At 49.5% G+C, this 24,360-nt stretch overlaps 1 protein-coding gene across 1 annotated transcript in view; it reads left to right on the forward strand.

The window, feature by feature from the left end:
- The window catches only part of ING5 (inhibitor of growth family member 5), a 31,518-nt gene that overhangs the window by 2,617 nt on the left and 4,541 nt on the right, over positions 1–24,360 (forward strand). The window contains exons 2-7 of the mRNA XM_053597263.1: positions 875–946; positions 8,084–8,250; positions 11,196–11,307; positions 11,502–11,595; positions 22,731–22,866; positions 22,995–23,056. Of these exons, the coding sequence (XP_053453238.1) occupies positions 875–946; positions 8,084–8,250; positions 11,196–11,307; positions 11,502–11,595; positions 22,731–22,866; positions 22,995–23,056 (643 nt within the window). The remainder of the gene's footprint in view (positions 1–874; positions 947–8,083; positions 8,251–11,195; positions 11,308–11,501; positions 11,596–22,730; positions 22,867–22,994; positions 23,057–24,360) is intronic.

Here is a 24,360-nt window from a genome sequence, read left to right on the forward strand (position 1 = left end):
AACCTCAAACTCTTGGGCTTAAGTGATTCTCTTGCCTCAGCCTCCCAAGTAACTGGGACTACAGGCGCCTGCCACAACGCGGGACTAATCTTTTTGTTTTTCTTTTTTATTGTTGGGGATTCATTGAGGGTATAAAGAACCAGGATACACTGATTGCATTTGATAGATAAAGACCCTCTTATTAAAAAGAGATCTTGGCTTGGAACCTGTAGCACGGTGGTTACAGCGCCAGCCACATAGAATGAGGCTGGTGGGTTTGAACCCAGCCTGGGCCAGCTAAACACCAATGACAACTGCAACAAAAGAAAAATAGCCAGGCATTGTGGTGGGCGCCTGTAAACCCAGCTGTTCGGGAGGCTGAGGCAAGAGAATTGCTTAAGCCCAAGAGTTAGAGGTTGCTGTGAGCTGCGATGTCATTGAGCTCTACAGAGGACGACATAGTGAGACTCTGTCTCAAAAAAAAAAAAAAATAGGGGCGGCGCCTGTGGCTCAGTGAGTAGAGCGCCGGCCCCATATACTGAGGATGGCGGGTTCAAACCCAGCCCCAGCCAAACTGCAACAAAAAATAGCTGGGCATTGTGGTGGACACCTGTAGTCCCAGCTACTCAGGAGTCTGAGGCAAGAGAATCGCCTAAGCCCAAGTGCTGGAGGTTGGTGTGAGCTGGGATGCCACTACATTCTACCCAGGGCAACAAAGTGAGACTCTGCCTCTAAAAAAAAAGAGAGAGAGAGATCTTAATCCTTTTGTTCCCTAAATGCTAACAGGAATAAAGGGCAGAGTAGGCTTGTCAGTGTACACTGTAGGGGTAAAACTGTGGAGGTGGGTTCTCCCCCTGCTATCAAGAGGTACTCAACTTCTGTATCTGTGCTTTAGGTATTGAGAACCTTCCATGTGAACTTCAGAGGAACTTCCAGCTGATGCGAGAGCTGGACCAGAGGACAGAAGGTAAGTTCAGGCCTCTCAGTGTAGTCACAACTGGGCTCTTGACAGCTGGCCCAACAGCTCCCCAAGGCTGGGGAGAGGAAGCAGGAGCGTGTGTGGTGATGGAAGGTTCTGGGGGACCCAGGGTAGTAGGGCTGTGGCCTGGCCCTAAGCCAGGGGCATCATATAGCCAGTGTCTTAAGAGAGAGTGCTGGTACTTTGTTTTTGAGATGGAGTCTCACTGTGTCACAGTTCATAGTAACCTCAAAGTCTTGGTGATTCGCTTGCCTCAGCCTCCCAAGTAGCTGGGACTCCAGGCATCCACCACAATGCAGGCTGTTTTTTTTCTTGTAGTTGTCATTGTTTACCATGCCCAGGTGAGGCTCCAACGCACCAGCCTCAGTGTATGTGGCCGGCGCCCTAACCGCTGAGCTACAGGTGCAGAGGCAAGAGAGTGGTTTTTTTTTTTTTTTGAGACAGAGTCTCACTATGTTGCTCTTCATAGAGTGCCATAGCATTACAGCTCGCAGCAACCTCAAACTCTTGGGTTTAAGTCAGTAGTTCTCAACCTTCCTAATGCCGCAGTGTATTTTCATTGTTACAAAGGGGTCGTGACCCACAGGTTGAGAACTGTTGGCTTAAGTGATTCTCTTGCCTCAGCCTCCCAAGTAGCTGGGACTCCAGGTTCCCACCACAATGCCTGGCTATTTTGGTGTTGTAGTTGTTAATTGTTGTTTGGCAGGCCCAGGCCAGATTTGAACCTGCTGCCTCTGGTGTGTGTGGCCGGTGCCCTACCCACTGAGAAATGAGCGCTGACCGAGTATTGGTACTTTTAAAATCAAATTTAGTTTCTTGGATTCTTTCTTTTCTTTTTTTAGAGACAGAGTCTTACTTTTTCATCCTCGGTAGAGTGCTGTGGCGTCACAGCTCACAGGAACCTCAGACTGTTCCGCTTAGCTGATTCTCTTGCCTCAGCCTCCCAAGTAGCTGGGACTTCAGGCCCTTGCTACAACGCCTAGCTATTTTTTTGTTACAGTTTGGCTGAGGCCGGGTTCGAACCTGCCACCCTCGGTATATGAGGCCGGAGCCCTACTCACTGAGCCGCAGGTGCCGCCACAGTTTCTTGTATTCTTTTTTTTTTTTTTTTTTTTGTAGAGACAGAGTTTCACTTTATGGCCCTTGGTAGAGTGCCATGGAATCACACAGCTCACAGCAACCTCCAACTCCTGGGCTTAAGCGATTCTCTTGCCTCAGCCTCTTGAGTAGCTGGGACTACAGGCGCCCGCCACAACACCCGGCTATTTTTTTTTTTTTTGTAGAGACAGAGTGTCACTGTACTGCCCTCGGTAGAGTGCTGTGGCATCACACGGCTCACAGCAACCTCTAACTCTTGGGCTTACGCGATTCTCTTGCCTCAGCCTCCCAAGCAGTTGGGACTACAGGAGCCTGCCACAACGCCCGGCTATTTTTTTTTTTTTTTGCAGTTTGGTCGGGGCTGGGTTTGAACCCGCCACCCTCAGCATATGGGGCCGGCGCCCTACTCACTGAGCCACAGGCGCCGCCCGGCTATTTATTTTTTTATTTTTTGGCTGGGGCAGGGTTTGAACCCGCCACCTCCGGCATATGGGACCAGCGCCCTACTGCTTGAGCCACAGGCGCCGCCCTTTTTTTTTGTTGTTGCAGTTTGGCAGGGGCCGGGTTTGAACCCGCCACCCTCGGTATATGGGGCTGGTGCTCTACCGACTGAGCCACAGGTGCCGCCCTGGATTCTTTTTTTTTTTTTCTTTTATTTTTTATAGAGACAGAGTCTCATTTTGTTGTCCTCAGTAGAGTGCCGTGGTGTCACACTGCTCACAGCAACCTCCAACCCCTGGGCTTAGGCAATTCTCTTGCCTCAGCCTCTGGAGTAGCTGGGACTACAGGCACCTGCCACAATGCCTGGCTATTTTTTTTGATTGTTGCAGTTTGGCCGGGGCTGGGTTTGAACCCGCCACCCTCAGTATATGGGGCTGGTGCCTTTTGGAACCTTTCCGCTGTTGTTGGCTGAAAAAATACATAGATAAATTTCTTGTAATGTTGCATGTCTGAAAATGTGTTGTTGTGGCTGCATATTTGGTTGATAGATTGGCTGGGTATGGAATTCCATGACGATGGTCATTTTCTCTCAGTGCTTTTTTTTTCTTTTTTGAGACAGAGTCTCAAGCTGTTGCCCTGGGTAGCTCACAGCAGCCTCCAACTCTTGGACTCAAGTGATTCTCTGGCCTCAGTTTTTCTATTTTTAGTAGAGACAGGGTCAGGCTGGTCTCAAACCCAAGAGCTCAAGTAATCCACCCGCTTTAGCCTCTCAGAGTGGTAGGATTGCAGGCATGAGCCACCGCGTCCGACTTTCTCTGTGTTGAACACACTGCTGCACCATCTCTGAGTTTCCATATTCCTGCTGAGAAAATGATGCCATTTCCTTTATATATGTGATCTATTTCTTTTCTTTTTTTTTTTTTTGAGACAGAGCCTCAAGCTGTCGCCCTGGGTAGAGTGCTGGGACATCACAGCTCACAGCAACCTCCAACTCCTGGGCTTAGGCGATTCTCTTTTCTTTTTTTTGTAGAGACAGAGTTTCACTTTATCGCCCTTGGTAGAGTACTGTGGTGTCACACAGCTCACAGTAACCTCCAACTCCTGGCTTAGGCGATTCTCCTGCCTCAGCCTCCCAAGTAGCTGGGACTACAGGTGCCTGCCACAACGCCCGGCTATTTTTTTGTTGCAGTTTGGCCGGGGCCGGGTTTGAACCCGCCACCCTCGGTATATGGGGCCGGTGCCCTGCTCACTGAGCCACAGGCGCCGCCCAGGCTTAGGTGATTCTCTTGCCTCAGCCTCCCAAGTAGCTGGGACTATAGGCACCTGCAACAGTGCCCGGCTATTTTTTGGTTGTAGTTGTCATTGTTTGGCAGGCTCGGGCTGGATACGAACCCGCCAGCTCTGGTGTACGTGGCTAGTGCCTTAGGTGCTTTAGCTACAGGAGCCCTATTTTTTTTTGTTTTTTTCCAGTTTTTGCCCAGGGCTGGGTTTGAACCCGCCACCTCTGGCATATGGGACTGGCGCCCTACCCCTTTGGGTCATGGGCACCACCCCCTATTTTTTTTTCTTATTCAGAAGCTTTTGGAGCTGGAGGCAGTGACTCATGCCTGTAATCCTAGTACTTTGACAGGCCAGGGTGGGGGGATCCCTTGAGCTCAGGAGTTTGAGACCACTCTAAACAAAGTGAGGCCCCATCTCTACTAAAAATAGTAAAATTTGCTGGGTGTTGTGGTGGGTACTGGTGGTCTCAGCTACTCCGGATGGAGGCTGAAGTAGGAGGATCACTTGAGCCCAGGAGTTTGAGGTTGTTGTGAGCAACGATGCTATGGCACTGTACCCAGTGTGACTGAGTGAGACTCTGTCTCAAAAATAAAAAACTTGCTGCTCGGGAGGCTGAGGCAAGAGAATCGCGTAAGCCCAAGAGCTAGAGGTTGCTGTGAGCCATGTGACATCATGGCACTGTACCCGAGGGCGGTACAGTGAGACTGTCTCTACAAAAAAAAAAATAGGCGGCGCCTGTGGCACAAGTGGCTAATGCGCCAGCCATATACACCTGAGCTGGCAGGTTCTAATCCAGCCTGGGCCCGCAAGACAACAATGACAGCTGCAACCAAAAAATAGCCGGGTATTGTGGCAGGCATCTGTAGTCCCAGCTACTTGGGAGGCAGAGGCAGGAGAATCACTTGAACCCAGGAGTTGGAGGTTGCTGTGAGCTGTGATGCCACAGCACTCTACCCAGGGTGACAGCTTGAGGCTCTGTCTCATAAAAAATTAAAAAAAGTTAAAAAAAAACAAAAAACTTTTGGCCAGGTGTGGTTGCTCATGCCTTTAATCCTAGCCTTCTTGGAGGCTGAGACAGGTGGATTACCTGAGCTCACAGGTTCAAGACTAGCATAAGCAAGAGTGAGACCCTGTCTCTAAAAATAGCCGGGAGTTGTGGTGGGTGCCTGTAGTCCTAGTTACTTGGATGGCTGAGACAAGAGAATTGCTTGAGCCCAAGAGTTTTATGTTGCTGTGACCTATGACACCATAGTCTTCTTTTTTTTTTTTTTAAAGAGACAGTCTTACTTTTTGCCCTCAGTAGAGTGCCATGGCGTCACAGTTCACAGCAATCTCCAGCTCTTGGGTTTAGACGATTCTCTTGCCTCAGCCTCCTGAATAGCTGGGACTACAGGTGCCCACCACAATGCCCAGCTATTTTTTGTTGCAGTTTTGCTGTGGCTGGGATTGAATTTGCCATCCTCCGTATATGGCGTTGGCGTCCTACCCACTGAGCCACAGGCGCCATCCTCAAAAAAAAAAAAAACAAACAAAAAACACTTTTGTGTTTTCTCTTTATCCCTGAGGTTTTATATTTCTTTTTTTTTTCAGTTTTGGGCTGGGTTTGAACCCACCCACTCCTTTGAGCCACAGGCACCGCCCAAGGTTTTATGTTTGTTTTCTCTTTTGTAGTTTTTGGCTGGGGCTGGGTTTGAACCTGCCACCTCTGGCATATGGGGCCAGCACCCTATTCCTTTGAGCCACAGACACCACCCAGTTTTATATTTCTTTTCTTTTCTTTTTTTTTTGCAGTTTTCTGGCCGGGGCTGGGTTTGCACCCGCCACCTCTAGCATGTGGGGCTGTCACCCTACTCCTTTGAGCTACAGGCGCCGGCCAGTTTTATATTTCTTAATGATGTGTTTTGATGTAGGAGATTTTTCATTCATTGTATTAGGTGCATTTTTTTGTTTTTGTTTTTGTTTTCCAGTTTTTGGCCAGGGCTGGGTTTGAACCCGCCGCCTCAGGCATATGGGGCCGGAGGCCTACCCCTTCGAGCCACAGGCGTCGCCCTTGTTTTGTTTTTTTTGAAAGTCTCACTATGCCACTCTCTGTAGGGTGCTATGGCGTCACAGCTCACAGCAGCCTCAAACTCTTGGGCTTAGCAATTTTCTTGCCTCAGCCACCCAAGTAGCTGGGACTACAGGAGCCCACCACAATGCCCAGCTATTTTTTTGTTGCAGTTGTCATTGTTGTTTAGCTGGCCTGGGCTGGGTTTGAATCCGCCAGCCTTGGTGTATGTGGCCGGTGCCCTATCCACTAAGCTATGGGTGCCACCTGGGCAGGTGTTTTGCAAGATGGGAAGGGCTGCCTTTTTTTTCATTCAGGTTAGAACATCTTGACTTGGGAACATAGAGGCTTCTGCTGTGACATACAGTGTCACACACCCATAAAGAAGCATAAAATGTTTATTGATTCCTTAACAAATGTTACTGTTGGGCGGCGCCTGTGGCTCGGTCGGTAAGGCGCCGGCCCCATATACCAAGGGTGATGGGTTCAAACCCAGCCCCGGCTGAACTGCAACCAAAAAATAGCTGGGCGTTGTGGTGGGCGCCTATAGTCCCAGCTACTTGGGAGGCTGAGGCAAGAGAATTGCTTAAGCCCAGGAGTTGGAGGTTGCTGTGAGCTGTGATGTCACAGCACTCTACTGAGGGCCATAAAGTGAGACTCTCTCTACAAAAAAAAAACAAACAAAAAAACAAATGTCACTGTTTCTGCTATTCAGATGAAACTAAGCCATTTCAGGGTGGCGCCTGTGGCTTAGTCAGTAAGGCACCGGCCCCATATACGGAGGGTGGCGGGTTCAAACCCGGCCCCGGCTGAATTGCAACCAAAAAAATAGCCGGGCGTTGCGGCGGGCGCCTGTAGTCCCAGCTGCTCAGGAGACTGAGGCAAGAGAATCTCTTAAGCCCAGGAGTTGGAGGTTGCTGTGAACTGTGTGATGCCACAGCACTCTACCCAGGGCCATAAAGTGAGACTGTCTCTACGAAGTAAATAAATAAAGATTATTTAAAAGAAAAAAAAACAGTTGAGACTTGTGTCTGTTTCTGCCCTTGTCATCAATGGAATCATACGGTTTGTTTTCTGTTATGTCTTGCTCTTGTGGGATTTGTCCACAGGGCTGTGTGCAGCTGTTGTTAATTCTTTTGCTGCTAGGCAGCATTCTTTTGAGTTCTGGACAGCAACTTATTTACTGATTTTAGTGTGGCTTAGACATTAGATGTTTTCTGCTATTAAGAATGTTTCCTGGGCGGCGCCTGTGGCTCAGTGAGCAGGGCGCCGGCCCCATATGCTGAGGGTGGCGGGTTCAAACCTGGCCCCTGCCAAACTTCAACAAAAAAATAGCTGGGCGTTGTGGCGGGCGCCTGTAGTCCCAGCTACTTGGGAGGCTGAGGCAGGAGAATCGCCTAAGCCCAGGAGTTGGAGGTTGCTGTGAGCTGTGTGACGCCACGGCACTCTACCGAGGGCAATAAAGTGAAACTCTGTCTCTACAAAAAAAAAAAAAAAAGAATGTTTCCCCGGGTGGCACCTGTGGCTCAATGGAGTAGGGCACCAGCCCCATATGCCAGAGGTGGCAGGTTCAAACCCAGCTCCGGTCAAATAAATAAATACAAGTTACCCCATGTGTATCTTGGTGCCTAGGTACTCTAATTTCTTTTTTTTGAGACAGAGCCTCAAGTTGTCACCCTGTGTAGAGTGCTGTAGCATCATAGCTCACAGCAAACTCCAACTCCTGGGCTTAAGCGATTCTCTTGCTTCAGCCTCCCAGGTAGCTGGGTCTACAGGTGCCCGCCACAACGCCTAGCTATTTTTTGGTTGCAGCCGTCATTGTTGTTTGGCGGGCCCTGGGCTGGATTCAAACCCTCCAGCTCAGGTGTATGTGGCTGGCACCTTAGCCACTTGAGCCACAAGCGCCAAGCTGGTACTCTGATTTCTTTAGGGTATCTAAGAGTAGTATCCAGGTTAGAGGTAAGGTGGCCACATATTAACTGTTCAGATGAGGGTGGGAGAGAGTCAGAGGGCTGTAAGCATGTGCTGGACAGCACTCATAAACTGGGACAGTCCTGGGCAAGTTGTTCTGCTGGGAAGGCCATGGTACCAGGCTGTGCGGGTGGTGGTGCCCACGTGTGCGCAGCCCGCAGAGCCTGAGTTTGTGTATGTCCACATCTTTGCCACAACTTGGTGGTGTCCAACTTTGTGTGTGGCCAGGTGGTGAGCACGTAGTGGTGTCCTGTGCAGGGCTGACTTTTCACCCATTTCTCCATCAGATAAGAAAGCAGAGATTGACCTCCTGGCTGCAGAGTACATCTCCACAGTGAAGACTCTTTCTGCAGACCAGCGGGTGGAGCACCTGCAGAAGATCCAGAGTGCCTACAGCAAGTGCAAGGAGTACTGTGATGACAAGGTGCAGCTGGCCATGCAGACCTATGAGATGGTGAGGAGGCCGCTGGGAGGGTGGCCCAGGCCACTTCCCGTGGGGATTCATTCCTGCCTTTTATGCAGCAGAATGGAAAAGCTGCTCAAACACAGGTGCATTGACCAGGCGAGGTGCTCACATCTGTAACCCCAGCACTGGTAGATGGGTGACTGCTGGAAGCCAGGAGTTAAAGACCATCCTGAGCAAGAGTGAGACCCTGTTTCTACTCAAAGTAGAAAAATTAGCTGGGTGTTGTGGTGGACGCCTGTAGTCCCAACTACTAGGGAGGCTGCGGAAGGAGGATTGCCTGAACCCAGGAGTATGAGCTTGCTGTGAGCTAGGCTGATGCCATGGCACTCTAGCCCATGGTGACAGAGCAAGAATCTGTCTCAAAAAAAAAAAAAAGGCAGGCGCATCTGAGGTGGATGTCTGGCTTTGATGTGGTTCTCCGTGGGAGGACCCTCCACCTGAGACCACTCCTGTTAGGTTCTGTTAGGTTCTTTTTTTGTTTATTTTTTTAGGGCCTTTTTTTTGTAGAGACAGTTTCATTTTGTCACCCTTGGTAGAGTGCTGTGGTATCACTGCTCACAACAATCGCCAGCTCTTGGGCTTAGGCAATTCTTTTGCTTTAGCTTCCCCAGTAGCTGGGACTATAGGCACCTGGCTATTTTTTTGTTGCAGTTTGGCCAGGGCTGGGTTTGAACCCGCCACCCTTGGTATATTAGGCCTGCGCCCTACTCACTGTGCCACAGGCACCGCCCTTATAGGCCCCTTTTTGTTTATTTGGTTGGGAGAACCATTTATCATTTTTTTCATTTATCTTTACATATTTTTCCAATATTTGGTTTTGTCAGTTTTAGTTAAACTCCTAGAATGTTTTTTGTCCCATTTCTTCGGAGGTACATTTCACTTGGGGCTTGTGGTGCAAAGCCATTGCCCTGTGACATCTCTGAGATCCTGAGTACTTGAGAAGAACTTAATCCTTATATGTGGGATCAGTGTTCCAGCTGTTAAATCTTCCGAGTGAGCAGAATGTTCTGAAAAGTTGGGATTGATCAGCTGTCATTAAGACAAACTTTCCTCTGATGCATAATGAACGTTAAACCTGGGTTTAGTCCCAGACAGAGAAAGGCATTGGTGCTCCTCTGGTGTGGACTGTGGCTTTATGGTGTGGCTACATCATGAGGCAGCTGATAGAGGGCTGGGCTGTGTTCTTAGGGAAGTCCTTGTAACTGGGAGCATTCCCATTTGAAGTAACATTGTTGCCTTGAGCATGTTGCTACCTATTTCTTCTTTCTTCCGCCTGATTCTTTTCCCAAAGGAAAGAGTAATTTTCTGTTTTCTTTTTCTTCCATTTAAGAACCAATATGTTGGCTCGGCGCCTGTGGCTCAAACAGCTAAGGCACCAGCCATATACATCTGAGCTGGTGGATTCGAATCCATCCCGTGTCCGCCAAACAACAATGACGGTTGCAACCAAAAAATAGCTGGGTGTTGTGGCGGGCGCCTGTGGTCCTAGCTACTTGGGAGGCGGAGGCAGGAGAATTGCTTGAGCCTAGGAGTTGGAGGTTGCTGTGATGTCACGGTACTCTACCCAGGGTGACAGCTTGAGGCTCTGTCTCAAAAAATAAAAATTAAAAAAAAAAACCGGCTGGGTGCCTGTGGCTCGAGCGGCTAAGGTGCCAGCGACGTACACCTGAGCTGGTGGGTTTGAATCCAGTTACAGGCCTGCCAAACAACAATGACGGCAACCAAAAAAATAGCTGGGCGTTGTGGCGGGTGCCTGTGGTCCCAGCTAGTTGGGAGGCGGAGGCAGGAGAATTGCTTGAGCTCAGGAGTTGGAGGTTGCTGTGAGCTGTGATGCCATGGCACTCTACCCAGGGTGACAGCTTGAGGTTCTGTCTCAAAAAATGGAAAAAAAAACAAAAACCCCAATATGTTTATAGACCATATTCGATTAGATTTTATTTATTTATTTATTTATTGGGCGGCACCTGTGGCTCAAAGGGGTAGGGCGCTGGCCCCATATGCTGGCGGTGGTGGGTTCAAGCCCAGCCCTGGCCAAAAACTACAAAAAAAATAAAAATAATAATAAATATTTATTTATTTATTTTTTGAGACAGTCTCATTTTGCCTGGGGAGAATGCCATGGCATCATAGCTCACAGCAGCCTCAAACTCTTAAGCTCAAGTGATCCTCTTGGCTTAGCCTCCTGAGTAGCTGGGACTATAGGTGCCTGCCATAATGCCTGGGGTTTTTTTTTTTTAGAGACAGGGTCTTGCTCTTGCTCAGGCTGGTCTCGAACTCCTCAGCCCAGGTAGTCCACCCGTCTTGCTAAGATTGTAGGTGTGTGTCAATGCGAGATTTTTGCTTTTTGAGAAATGGAGAGTGGCTGTGTTGCCTAGGCTAGCCTCAAAACTCCTGGGCTGGGACTGTCCATTCTGTGCCTGTTTAGATTTTTAAATTAGGATTCCATATCAAACGTCTCTACCCTTTCATCTATTGCATTTCGCAACTCTATTTCTCATTATTGCCTTCCCTTATGTTTTTTCCCTAAATAGGATTTATTCTGTTGATGTGTCAAACTATGCAGGAAAATACCTTGCATAAACTTTAAAATAGTGGATCTTGTCTCAACAGAGCTTTTGTTAATTATAGATTCAGTTACAGGCAAGGAGGTGCTTCCTGGTGGATTTCTTCGTGCATTTGTGAGCTCTGAGGTGGTGTACTTTTGTTTGAAAAGAAAACTTTGGGCTAGGCATGGTGGCTCATGCCTGTAATCCCAGCATTCTGGGAGCCTGAGGCAGGTGGATTGGTTGAACTCGGGAGTTTGAGACCAGCTTGAAGAAGAGCAAGACCCTGAGGTTGCTATCAACTATGACCCCATGGTACTCTACGTAGGTGACAGAGTGAGTTTCTGTCTCAAAGAAAAAAGGAAATAAGACTTTGAGTCTCCGTTGTAGGTGGATAAGCACATACGAAGGCTCGACGCAGACTTGGCACGCTTCGAGGCGGATCTGAAGGACAAGATGGAGGGCAGTGACTTCGAGAGCTCCGGGGGGCGAGGGCTGAAAAGCAAGTCTGTTAATTTTTCCTTTATTTTATTTTTGTTAAGTGTGGGATTTTGAAGAATTTTGTCAATAACTGTATTAGGAATATTATGGTAAACATCATATTTGAGCAGGTCTTCTCTTGAGTTAGTGAATTCTTACAGAATAATAATAATTATTATTGAAAATAATTTAGGTTTTTATTTTTTATTTTTTTAGAAGGTCGAGGTCAGAAAGAAAAGAGAGGGTCCCGAGGCCGAGGCAGGAGGACATCAGAAGAAGACACTCCAAAGAAAAAGAAGCACAAAGGAGGGTAAGAGGCTTCTTTCCCTTCCCCCAAAGAGCAAACACTGTTAGCATTGATTCAGGGTGTAGAAACAGCAGCGCCGACTGGGAGTGGATGCTCGCTGCATGCCGCACACCTGTTAGGTCAGCAGTCCTCTGATAGCCCCTGAGGGCACTGTTGTCACTGGCGTGGTTTTCTGCTGTCATAGGGTTGGCCCACGCTCCAGAGCTGCTGCAGTGGGGCAAGGCCTGTCCTCACAACCTGTGGTGGCAAGAGGGTTGACTGTATGTACAGAGTCCTCATAAGCCACTTATGTAGCTTGGGTTTTCCATCCCTTTCTCAATTATCTTTTTTTTTTGTAGAGACAGAGTTTCACTTTATTGCCCTCTTGGTAGAGTGCCGTGGCGTCACATAGCTCACAGCAACCTCCAACTCCTGGGCTTAGGCGATTCTCCTGCCTCAGTCTCCAGAGCAGCTGGGACTACAGGCGCCTACCACAACGCCCGGCTATTTTTTTGTTGTAGTTTGGCCGGGGTTGGGTTTGAACCTGCCACCCTCAGTATATGGGTCCGGCGCCCTACTCACTGAGCCACAGGTGTTGCCCTAACTTGAACTTCTTGAAGAGGTTTTTTTTTTTTTGTAGAGACAGAGTCTCACTTTATGACCCTCGGTAGAGTGCCGTGGCCTCACACAGCTCACAGCAACCTCCAACTCCTGGGCTTAAGCGATTCTCTTGCCTCAGCCTCCCGAGTAGCTGGGACCACAAGCGCCTGCCACAACACCCGGCTATTTTTTGGTTGCAGTTTGGCCGGGGCCGGGTTTGAACCCGCCACCCTCGGTATATGGGGCCGGCGCCTTACCGACTGAGCCACAGGCACTGCCCAGAAGAGGTTTTATTTAAGTGCTCTCCCAGCGACACCTGCCCTGGGAAGGCACCATGGCCATGCTTCATGGAAGTGCCCTCTACACTGAGGGGAAGCAGTTGGGTCCCAAGTTGCCTCTGGGGGAAGTTTAGAGAGTTTTTCTTAATAGAAAAAGGAAGAAAGGGGCAGTGCCTGTGGCTCAGTGAGTAGGGCGCTGGCCCCATATACTGAGGATGGCGGGTTCAAACCTGGCCCCACCAAACTGCAACAACTACAAAAAAAATAGCTGGGCATTGTGGTGGGCACCTGTAGTCCCAGCTACTGAGGGGCTGAGGCAAGAGAATCGCCTAAGCCCAAGACCTGGAGGTTGCTGTGAGCTGTGATACCACAGCACTCTACCGAGGGTGACAAACTGAGACTCTGTCTCTAAAAGATAAATAAATAAATAAAACAAAAAAGGAAGAAATTGTCAGGTCTTAAACCTGGTGTTTACACTTTTATCTTTAAGAAAAAAAACACAAAACCCCAAAGAAACACTTTTTGTATTGTAAAGTAATACATAGATAGAGAAACCCAAGATACCTTAATGAGTTGTTGTAAGGCAACCCTGTTAGTAACTGGCACCTAGTTAATGACCAATCTTGGCAGAAAGCCCTTCCACGGGTCCTGTTGAAATCCTAACCTCTCTGTGTCCCCAAGTAAACGTCATCTAGACTTTTACTAAGTGTTTATTTCTTATTGATTCTTTATAGTTTTATCTTCCAAATGTCCATTCCTAGACACTATATATTACAGTTTAGACTTCCTTGTGTTTTTAATCCTTTAACGTTATGAAGGAATAATTTATATAAAATAAAATGGTGGGCGGCGCCTGTGGCTCAAGGAGTAGGGCGCCGGTCCCATATGCTGGAGGTGGCAGGTTCAAACCCAGCCCTGGCCAAAAACCACACACACAAAAAAATAATAAAATAAAATGCTATTTTGTTTTTTTTTTTTTGTTGAGACAGGGTCCCACCCTATGCCCCTGAGCAGAGTGCAGTGGGCGTGGTAGCTCACCACAACCTCAGACTCGGGCTGCGGGTACCCCGTTGCCTCAGCCTCCGGAAGCCACTGGGATTACAGGCGCTCGCCCCAGCACCCGGCTGGGTTTTTCCATTTTTTTCATGAGTCGGGGTCTCACTGTTGCTCAGACGAGTCTCGAGCTCAAGCGATTCTCCCTCCTCAGCCTCGCACAGTGCTGGGATTACAGGCGTGAGCCACCGCGCCCGGCATAAAATGCTATTTTGATTGTACATTTTGATGGTGCATTCAATTTCTTTAAAGTTATGAAAGTATTCTGGCTTTATATTTTTTTCTTGAGTCATTTTTAGTGATGTGTGTCTTTCAACAAGTTTCATGATTTTCTCTACTTTTGCTTTTGTATTTCATTTAAAAAAATTTTTTCAGGTTAATTCGAGGGTACAAAGAGGTTACAGTGTTTGTATTTGTTAGGTACAGTCTTCCTTGCAGTTATGTCCCTCCCTCAGAGGGGTGCCCCCATCTTGAATTAAGTTTTTCTCTTGTGTGGGTATGTATGAGATGATCTACTAGTTTCATATTAGTATTGTGTGCATTGGATAATTTTTTTTTTTTTTTTTTTTTTGCAGTTTTTGCCCGGGCCGGGTTTGAACCTGCCACCTCCAGTATGTGGGGAAGGCGCCCTACTCCTTTGAGCCACAGGCGCCGCCCTTTTTTTTTTTTTTTTTCTTTTTTGTAGAGACAGTCTTATTTTATTACCCTTGGTAGAGTGCCGTGGAGTCACACAGTTCAGAGCAACCTCCAACTCCTGGGCTTAGGCGATTCTCTTGCCTCAGCTTCATGAGTAGCGGGGACTACAGGTGCCCGCCACAACGCCTGGCTATTTTTTTGTTGCAGTTTGGCCGGGGCCGGGTTTGAACCTGCCACCCTTGGTTATGGGGCTGGCGCCCTACTCACTGAGCCACAGGTGCTGCCCAGATAATTGGTTTTCATTCTTATGATACTTTACTGAGAAGAATGTATTTCCCTACAGTATTTTTTTGTACTCTTCTTTGTGGAGTATATCCTTCCTTCTACTTAACTTGGGTTTACTTTGCTTTTCTTTTTCTATATTTTTAAGGTGTAAGTAGATTAGATCATTGTTTTGTTTTTTTTTTTGAGACAGAGTCTCAGGGTGGTGCCTGTGGCCTAAAGGGGTAGGGTCCTGGCCCCATATGCTGGAGGTAGCAGGTTCAAACCCAAGAATCGTGTAAGCCCAAGAGCTGGAGGTTGCTGTGAGTCCTGTGACGTCATGGCACTCTTCCGAGGTCAGTAAAGTGAGACTCTGTCTCCACAAAAAAAAAAAAGAAAAAGAAAAGAAAAAGAGATAGCGTCTCACTTTGTCGCCCCTGGTAGACTGCCCTGGTGTCATAAGTTACAGCAATCTCAGACTCTTGCGCTCAAGTGATTCTCTTGCCTCAGTGTCCCGAGTACCTGAGACTACAGGCACCTGCCATAATGCCTGGCTTTTTTTAGAAATGGGTTTTGCTGTAGCTCAGGCTGGTCTGGAATTCGTGAGCTCAGGCAATCTGCCCACCTCAGCCACCCAAAGTGCTGGGATTACAGGTGTGAACCACTGCCCTGGGCCATTGTTTTCTTTTATTTTTTATTTTTTGAGACAGTCTCATTCTTTTACCCTGAGTAGAGTGCTCTGGTGTTATCACAGCTCACAACAACCTCAAACTCTTTTTTTCTTTTTAGAGACAGAGTTTCACTTTGTTGTCCTCAGTAGAGTGCTGTGGCGTCACAGCTCACAGCAACCTCCAGCTCTTGGGGCTTAGACAATTCTCTTGCCTCTGTCTCCTGAGTAGCTGGGACTATAGGCACCCACCACAAATGCCCAGTTATTTTTTTATTGCAGTTTGGCCGGGGCCAGGTTTGAACCCACTACCCTTGGTATTTGGGGCTGGCGTCCTACTCACTGAGCCAGAGGCGCTGCCCTACAACCTAAAATTCTTGGTCTTAAGAAATCCTCTTGCCTCAGCCTCCCAAGTAGCTGGAACTGCTGGCACCTGCCACAACACCCAGCTAGTTTTTCTATTTTTATTTATTTGATTTTATTTTTGTTTCTATTTTTAGTAGAGATGGTGTCTTGCTCTTGCTTGAGCTGGTCATGAACTCCTGAGCTCAGGCAATCTACCCACCTTGCTGGAATTATGGGCGTTAGCCACTTCTCCTGGTGCCATTTTTTAATTTTTATTTTTTTTGAGACAGAGCCTCAAGCTGTTGCCCTGGGTAGAGTGCTGTGGCATCACAGCTCACCAGCTCCTGGGCTTAAGCAATTCTCTTGCCTCAGCCTCCCAAGTAGCTGGGACTACAGGCGTCCGCCACAACGTCTGGCTATTTTTGGTTGTAGCTGTCATTGTTGTTTGGCTGGCTTGGGCTGGATTCGAACCCACAAGCTCTGGTGTGTTGTGGCTGGCGCTTTAGCTGCTTGAGCTACAGATGCCGAGCCATCCTGGTGCCATTTTTAACCTTTATAGAAAGTTTTTTTTTTTTTTTTTTTTTTTTTACGTTTTTGGCCAGGGCTGGGTTTGAACCCGCCACCTCCGGCATATGGGGCCAGCGCCCTACCCCTTTGAGCCACAGGCGCCGCCCACATTTTTAACCTTTATAAAAAACTTTCACTGGTGGCGCCTGTGGCTCAGTGGGTAGGGCGCCGGCCCCATATACCGAGGGTGGTGGGTTCAAACCCAGCCCCAGCTGAACTACAACCAAAAAATAGCCGGGTGTTGTGCGGGCACCTGTAGTCCCAGCTGCTCGGGAGGCTGAGGCAGGAGAATCGTGAAAGCCCAAGAGCTGGAGGTTGGTGTGAGTCCTGTGACATCATGGCACTCTACCGAGGGTGGTAAAGTGAGACTCTGTCTCTACAAAAAAAAAAAAAAAAAAAACTTTTTCACACCTATAATCCTAGCATTTCAGAGGCCTACGTGGGTAGATTGTTTCAGCTCACATCTCTAAAAAATAGCTGGGCATTGTGGCGGGAGCCTGTAGTCCCAGCTTCTTGGCAGGCTGAGGCAAGAGAATTGCTTAAGCCCAGGCGTTTGAGGTTGCTGTGAGCTATGATGCTATGGCACTCTACTAAGAGCGACAAAGTGAGACTCCCTCTCAAAACAAAATAAAACTCAAGCTGGGCGTTGTGGCGGGTTCCTTAAGTCCCAGCTGCTTGGGAGGCCGAGGCAAGAGAATCGCCTAAGCCCCGGAGTTGGAGGTTGCTGTGAGCTGTGTGATGCCGTGGCGATAAAATGAGACTCTGTCTCTAAAAAACAAACAAAACTTGATCATATAGGGCCAGATAGTAAATACTTACAGATTGCAAGCCATATTTTCTCTTTGGTGACCACTCAACTCTGTTGTTGAAACTGAAAACATTGATGAGAAATATGTAGATGAATGATGTGGCTGTATTCTAGTAAATCGTTAACTTTCAGAGACAGGTGGCCAGTTGTGGGGCAACCTTTACTCTGGGGTCGATTAAGTGTGTTGGTAGGCCTGACCCTCAGGGTCTCAGCCCAGTGCTGCCTGTTTTATAGTTTGTGAAAACAGCCTTGTTATTTGCTCACAGTGGGGGGCAAGCTCCTATTGTTACATCATGGCTACAAATAGAAGTCTTTTTCCTTGTTTTTTATTGATAAGTCCTTTAAGTCCCTTGATAAAACTTTTTTTTTCTAATTTAATTACAAATTGTTTTATTATTATTATTATTTTCTTTTTTTTTTTTTTGTAGAGACAGAGTCTCACTTTTGGCCCTCGGTAGAGTGCCGTGGCCTCACACAGCTCACAGCAACCTCCAACTCCTGGGCTTAAACGATTCTCTTGCCTCAGCCTCCCGAGTAGCTGGGACTACAGGCGCCTGCCACAACGCCCGGCTATTTTTTGGTTGCAGTTTGGCCGGGGCCGGGTTTGAACCCGCCAATGTTGGTATATGGGGCCGGCGCCTTACCGATGAGGCACAGGCGCCGCCCATCATTATTATTATTTTTTTTTGCAGTTTTTGGCCGGGGCTGAGTTTGAACCCACCACCTCCAGCATATGGGGCCGACGCCCTACCCTTTGAGCCACAAGCGCCACCCCAAATTGTTTTTTTTTCTTTTTTTTTGAAACAGAACCTCATGGCGTCATAGCTCACAGCAACCTCACACTCTTGGGCTTAAGCGATTCTGTTGGCTCAACCTCCCAAGTAGCCGGGACCACAGGTGCCCGCCACAACCCCTGGCTATTTTTTGGTTGCAGCTGTCATTGTTGTTTGACAGGCTTGGGCTAGATTTGAACCCGCCAGCTCTGGTGTATGTGGCTGGCGCCTTAGCTGCTTGAGCCACAAGTGCAGAGCCCCAAATTGTTTTTTCTAGAGACAGCATCTTGTAAACTTCTGGGCTCAAATGATCCTTCCACATCAGCCTGCTGCTGGGACTGCAGGTGTGAGCCACCGCACCTGGCAACTACCAGCCTTTTTCCTGGTTATTAGTCATGTTTTCCTATTTTATTAACTTCTTGTAATTTTTTTTTTTTTTGAGACAGAGCCTCAAGCTGTCGCCCTGGGTAGAGTGCCGTAGCATCACAGCTCACAGCAACCTCCAACTGCTGGGTTCAAGTGATTCTCCTGCCTCTGCCTCCCAAGTAGCTGGGACTACAGGCACCTAACCCTGGTTTTTGGTTGCAGCTGTCATTGTTTGGCGGGCCTGGGCTGGATTTGAACCCGCTGGCTCAGGTGTATGTGGCTGGTGCCTTAGCTGCTTGAGCCACAGGTGCTGAGCCAATATATATTTTTTAATTATACAGTATCACCAGAGGGGGTGGTGCCTGTGGCTCAGTGGGTGGGGCGCTGGCCCCATGTACCAAGGGTAGTGGGTTCGAACCTGGCCCCCGCCAAACTGCAACAAAAAATAGCTAGGCATTGTGGTAGGCCCAGCTACTTGGGAGGCTGAGGCAAGAGACTTGCCTACGCCCAGGAGTTAGAGGTTGCTGTGAGCTGTGACACCATAGCACTCTACCGAGGGCGATATAGTGAAACTCTGTCTCTAAAAAAAAAAAGAGGCTGGGTGCCTATGGCTCAAGTAGCTAAGGTGCCAGCTACATACACCTGAGCTCGCGGGTTCAAATCCAGCCCAGGTCCACCAAACAATAATGACAGCTGCAACCAAAAAAAGCCAGGCATTGTGGCGGGCACCTGTAGTCCCAGCTACTTGGGAGGTGGAGGCAGGAGAATTGCTTGAGCCCAGGAGTTGGAGGTTGCTGTGAGCTGTTATGTTACAGTATTCTACCCAGGGGGATAGCTTGACGCTCTTTCTCAAAAAAAAGAAAAAAGGAATATCACAGGAGGTACACATGTTCTGGTTACATAATTTGCTTTTATACATTTTAAGTCAATGTAATAAGTATGCCTTTGACTCAGAAATTGTGTGTGGTACCAGTGAGGTGCGAATTTACCGGTCCCACTTCCCCCTCCCACCTGCTTGATTTTTGTTGAGTTTTAGTTCCAGAGTTGGTTGATTAGTGCCAATTTAAGTGTTTCATAATTTTTTTTATCTGTTTGAGCTTAGGCATAAAAGAAGAGAAGGAAATTTCTGTTGCAGTGTACAAGGTTCGTTTTTTTTTTGTTTGTTTTTTTTGTAGAGACAGAGTCTCACTGTACCGCCCTCGGTAGAGTGCCGTGGCGTCACACAGGTCACAGCAACCTCTAACTCTTGGTTACACGATTCTCTTGCTTCAGCCTCCCGAGTAGCTGGGACTATAGGCGCCCGCCACAACACCCGGCTATTTTTTTTTTTTTTTTTTTTTTTGTTTCAGTTTGGCGGGGGCTGGGTTCGAACCCGCCACCCTCGGCATATGGGGCCGGCTCTCTACTCACTGAGCTACAGGCGCCGCCCTACAAGGTTCGTTTTGGTCTAGGCAGATGGAACTGCAGGGCAGGGCTAGGGCAGTTTGGGGCTTCAGCAACTCCCCACCTCTGGGTTTCCTCAGTTGTGTTGAGGGGAGGCCCCCAGATGATGGGCATCTTGGTCTGGCCTCCCCAAAGGTGACTTGACTACAGGCTCCATCTGCATGTGGGACTCTACACTCGGCACAGGATGGAGGCTGCAGCAGTGCCTGTGTCTGAGCAGGCCCCTTTCTCTATGCCCAGGGGCTGCCAGGGTCTCCCTGTGCCATCTAAGTGCTCTGCGGCCGGGTAGCCCCTGGGCTGGTGCACATCCTGTGGCATAGGGCCACCCCGAGGGCTGCCCGGAAGTGTTGGATGACAGAGCCCTTGTGCCCTCCCCTGTGCTTACTCCTGCACAGGGGCAGATGAGAAGGGTGATCATGTCTGGGAGGGCTACAGTCCCCATGGGCAGTGGGCTGCATCTAGTGCTTGTGTGCAAACCTGAGTCGTCCTGTGGGTTCCCAGGTGGCAGTATGGCTGCCATCCTATTGCGCGGATATCTGGCCAAAGAAGCCAGCTCTGAATCTGGCCCCAGCCCCCAAGGTGCTGAACAGGCCATCTCTGGAGGGACATAAGGACAATGTTGGTGGTCAAAGGGAGCGTCCTGAGAAAAAGATGGATGGACAGTAACTCTGGACTTAATGGTGGGATATGTGAGGTAGTGTGGCTCCGAGGATGTGGTCCCGAGTGTACGCAGGAGCCTGCCTACCTCTGGGGTCTAGGGTGCACTCAACGCCTTCTTGTCCCCACTGACACAAGGTTCTCACCTTTGGTAATGTTAATGTTTGGTAATGTTATTGCTGTACTCTGCCCTGCTTCCTGGCAGGCTCTCTCTCCTCTGTTGGGGCCCTGGGAAGGTGCTTGGCTATGTCACTGTGACCTCACTATCTGCAGGCCCGCTGGAGTACAGAGCTGCTAGAGCCTACAGATGTCCCATTTTCTGTCTGTGAGGTCTCATGAGCTGGGGTTGCTCCTGCCCTGTCGCCATCCTGGCCTTACTCTCTGGGGGGACAGGATCAGCGTGCGTGGGTGGTGGGGCCATGTTCCCTGCAGTTCTTGGGGTCCCAGTGCTTGGGTGGCCAGACCCTGCTGGTGCTCTCTGGAGAGCTGGACAGGCACAGAGGGGTCAAGCATGGAGGACTCCTGGGCACTGCCTGGTGAGGGGCACTGCCAAGCACAGGGAGGTGGTGTAGAGAATGCCTCTTGTGGCCAGTAGGGGCCAGAGTGAGTCAGCAAGCAGCCTTGGACCTGAGGGATGGGGCTGCCTATGACCTCCTGTCTGCTTTTGGGTACCACAACACCAAGGAGCTCTCAGGTGGGTCTCAGGAGCCAGCTTCTCCCTCCGTCTGGGAGTGTCCAGGGTCCTACCCCTCAGTGTCTCTCTCACTCCACCAGTTCTGGCTGGTGTTTTGAACCTGGCGATTCTGACGGATGTAACTCACGGGTGTGCAAATCAGGGGCTTCACGCAGGCGAGTGGGGTGCCATCTGCGGGGGCAGGAGTGTGTCATTGGCTCTGCTGCTGATATAGAAGAGGGCACTGCGCTGTAGCCGCATGGGTGGGCAGGGCTGAGAGTCCTAGAGTTTAGGCAGTTCTCAGGATAGACAGACGGCCTCCTCACCTGAAGGACATGGCGTGGGCAGAGTACCTGGACTTGGACATATCTCAGTGACATTACGGATGTCACAGAGAAAATGCTGTCCATTCCTAGGAGAGGGACCCACAAAAGAGTAGGTCACTAATGGGAGCATCTCCAACTGGCCTTGGAGCCCTGCAGTGACACCTTAGCCGAGGACAGTGCAGGACTGAGGCAAGCCTGGTCGTGTGTGTATACACACATGTGTGCAAAAGCACAGGAAGGCTTTAGATAGCACTTGAGGAGAAGGTGGGCATGGATTCCCACAGGCCCCCTTTTGGCAGTTGTCTGCCCTTGGCCACATTCCCTATATTGATACTTCCTATAGATTCCCCATCCTTATATAGCAAATATGTATTCTTGGATTTGGGGTGGTTAGAGTGGGGGAGATTCTGTTTGTACTAATGAAAACATACTGTTTCCGTAGTGTCCTGCAGCTTATTAAAGGTTTGTTTTAAAAATACCAGAGTATGAAAGGGTGAGGGGAGCCACCTGTTTGTGAATTCTGGGGCAGAGGTGCTAAATAGATGGACATGTGGTGGGCCTACTGCAGGACACCCCGCTGTTCCCATGGGAGGAAGGCGTGGCCAGCCTGGCACCTGTGGGCCGTCGTGATGGCTGAGTGGGCCTGGGCTGGGATGCATAGGTTTCTCCCAAAGGTTGGTTGGTATCTGGGATATATGGGGCTCATGGAGGGGCTGAGGTGAGGGTGGGGTCATGTGCCCAGGAGGAGGCTGGGCCACATGCTGTGTACCTTGTAGTCCCCCAGGTACCTTTTAGGCTTCTGCCCTCAACTGGGTCCCTGTGGCAGTGGGGGACAGCCTGTCTCCACTCTGCTGCCCTGCAGTTTCTATATTTTTGTGGTAAATGATATTTTAATGCACTCTTTACAGCTAGCAGTTTGCTCACATCTTATGTATGCATGTTTTTGAGACAGGGTCTTGCTCTGTCACCTGGCTGGACTGCAGGGGCCTCATCACAGCTCACTGCAGTCTCAGACTCCCCTGCTCAGCGACCCCCCTGCCTCAGCCTCCCAGCAGGGGGGGCTACAGGTGCCACCACTCCAGTACTTATTTTCTTACTATAAATTCTTAGAACATTCCTTGGTCAGAGGGGTTTTCAAGGTTTTGATTGAAAATGTTTAATTTGGGCGGCGCCTGTGGCTCAGTCAGTAAGGCGCCGGCCCCATATACCGAGGGTGGCGGGTTCGAACCCGGCCCCGGCCAAACTGCAACCAAAAAATAGCCGGGCGTTGTGGCGGGCGCCTGTAGCCCCAGCTACTCGGGAGGCTGAGGCAAGAGAATCGCTTAAGCCCAGGAGTTGGAGGTTGCTGTGAGCTGTGTGAGGCCACGGCACTCTACCGAGGGCCATAAAGTGAGACTCTGTCTCTACAAAAAAAAAAAAAAAAAAAAAAAAAGAAAATGTTTAATTCAGGAAGAAACTATCCATGAAGTATGTACTCAATTAGTGTACATCTTTAGAGATAGGCACAGGGAGTTATATCTGTTTCTAAATAACCAGAAAAGTGGAAGCAAGTTTATTCATTATGAGTAGCTCAGAGCATGGTATAGATTTTACCCTTGGAAAAAATCACCTTCATGGTTCTGAAGTGAGGGAACCTCGAGCCTGAGACAGAACCCATATGCTCTTGTGTGCCTGAAGCCCTCAGCAGTCCTGTGTCTCTCGTGCAGGTCCGAGTTCACAGATGCCATCCTGTCTGTGCACCCCTCCGACGTTCTGGACATGCCTGTGGACCCTAATGAGCCCACATACTGCCTGTGCCACCAGGTGTCCTATGGGGAGATGATCGGCTGCGACAACCCTGATGTGAGTGTCCATCATAGCAGGGCCCCTGTGGGCCTGTGCACCTTGGGCGCAGTCTGGGGGCGCTGGTGGTTTTCTGTGTTTCATGTCACAACACAGGTGTTGACGGGGCTTTTCCCTTTACTTTGCAGTGTCCTATAGAGTGGTTTCACTTTGCCTGTGTGGACCTTACCACGAAACCCAAAGGAAAATGGTCAGTATGAGGGGCTGCTCTGTTTTCTTCCAGCCAGTAGGGGATTGGGCCGCTGGCTTCCCAGGAGGAGACTGTGGAATGAGGGACCTGGGCTGCGTGGCTGGGGTCAAGTGGGTGTGGCTGCGTGTGGCCCCTGCCACTCAGTGGCTGGCCCTGGGGCCTGGGGCTGAGCTTACAGAGGGGCACTTGCCGGCACCTCACCTAGGGGCTGTTTCTGTTCTGTTTATATGTATGTTACATATTAAAAACAGCCACCCTAACTCTTGAGGAAGGGGAAGTCATCTTAGCTGAGAAGTGAGGGGTTCTTGTCCCTAGGGATGTTTTGAGAGAACATGAGCCTGAGCTCGGAGCCAGGTGTGCCTCGTTGGGTGGCTGTAGCTGGAGACTGGGCAGGGTGCCAGGTCTCTGTACTGAGTTGGTAACTGTGACTTTTTGCATTGATGTTTTAAATAACAATGAAGCTGGTTTGTTTGCATGTGTTAAGAAGTGATGCATGCTGGGAGGATGACGCTGATATTGTGGAAATACTGCCTGTCTAGATCAGCCCAGGGGTCATCACCCCCAGTAACACATTTGAAACTCCCTGAGCCAGCCATGGTCGGTGGGAGCAAGTTATCCCCATGTCTTTGGTGTGAGGGCAGCAGAGAAGGACGGGGGTGGACTTGTGTCAGGGAAGGCTCCTGGCCCAACCCCCCCGCCCCCCCCCCCCCAGGCCTGTGACGTTGACACTAGCCTGTCTTTCGGGCAGTACCCTGTGCTGTGTGTGCCAAGGGACAGTGCACCTAGAGCTCAGGGATATACCAGCCCCTGGCTGTGCCCTGCGCTGGTCAGACTTGGTGAATGGGACTGCAGGTGAGCATGGAACACTTAGGCCCACGTGCAGCTCTGTGGTAGGATTCTGGGTAAAGAGCAGGCATGTGTGGCTGAGGACAGGGATATCTGATTAGAGTTTGGATCTGGACACAATGGGTTGGAGTTGTTGGCAGGACTTCAGTGGACAGTCCAGTGGGCACTGGGAAGGGAGGGGCAGTCTTGTGTACTTGTAGGTGCACAGAGCCATGCTGTGTCCCAGTGAGAGGCAGGACACAGGGTGGGTACGTAAGAGACATGGGGGTTTCGCTGTGCCTTTCTGTATGTCACCAGGTGTATAGGCTCTTCCTTGTTCCCTAAGTTTGGAACTTTCTTGGCAGACACCTGATTGTAGGGTAGGCTGGGTCCTAGGGCTCTTGGCTCTGGGGAGTGTTGTGGGCACAGCTCATGCCTGCTGGGAGTCTGGGTCATGTGAATCAGCTGCCTCCCACACG

Source organism: Nycticebus coucang, chromosome 7, assembly GCF_027406575.1.
Source record: "Nycticebus coucang isolate mNycCou1 chromosome 7, mNycCou1.pri, whole genome shotgun sequence".
Lineage (NCBI taxonomy): Eukaryota > Metazoa > Chordata > Mammalia > Primates > Lorisidae > Nycticebus > Nycticebus coucang.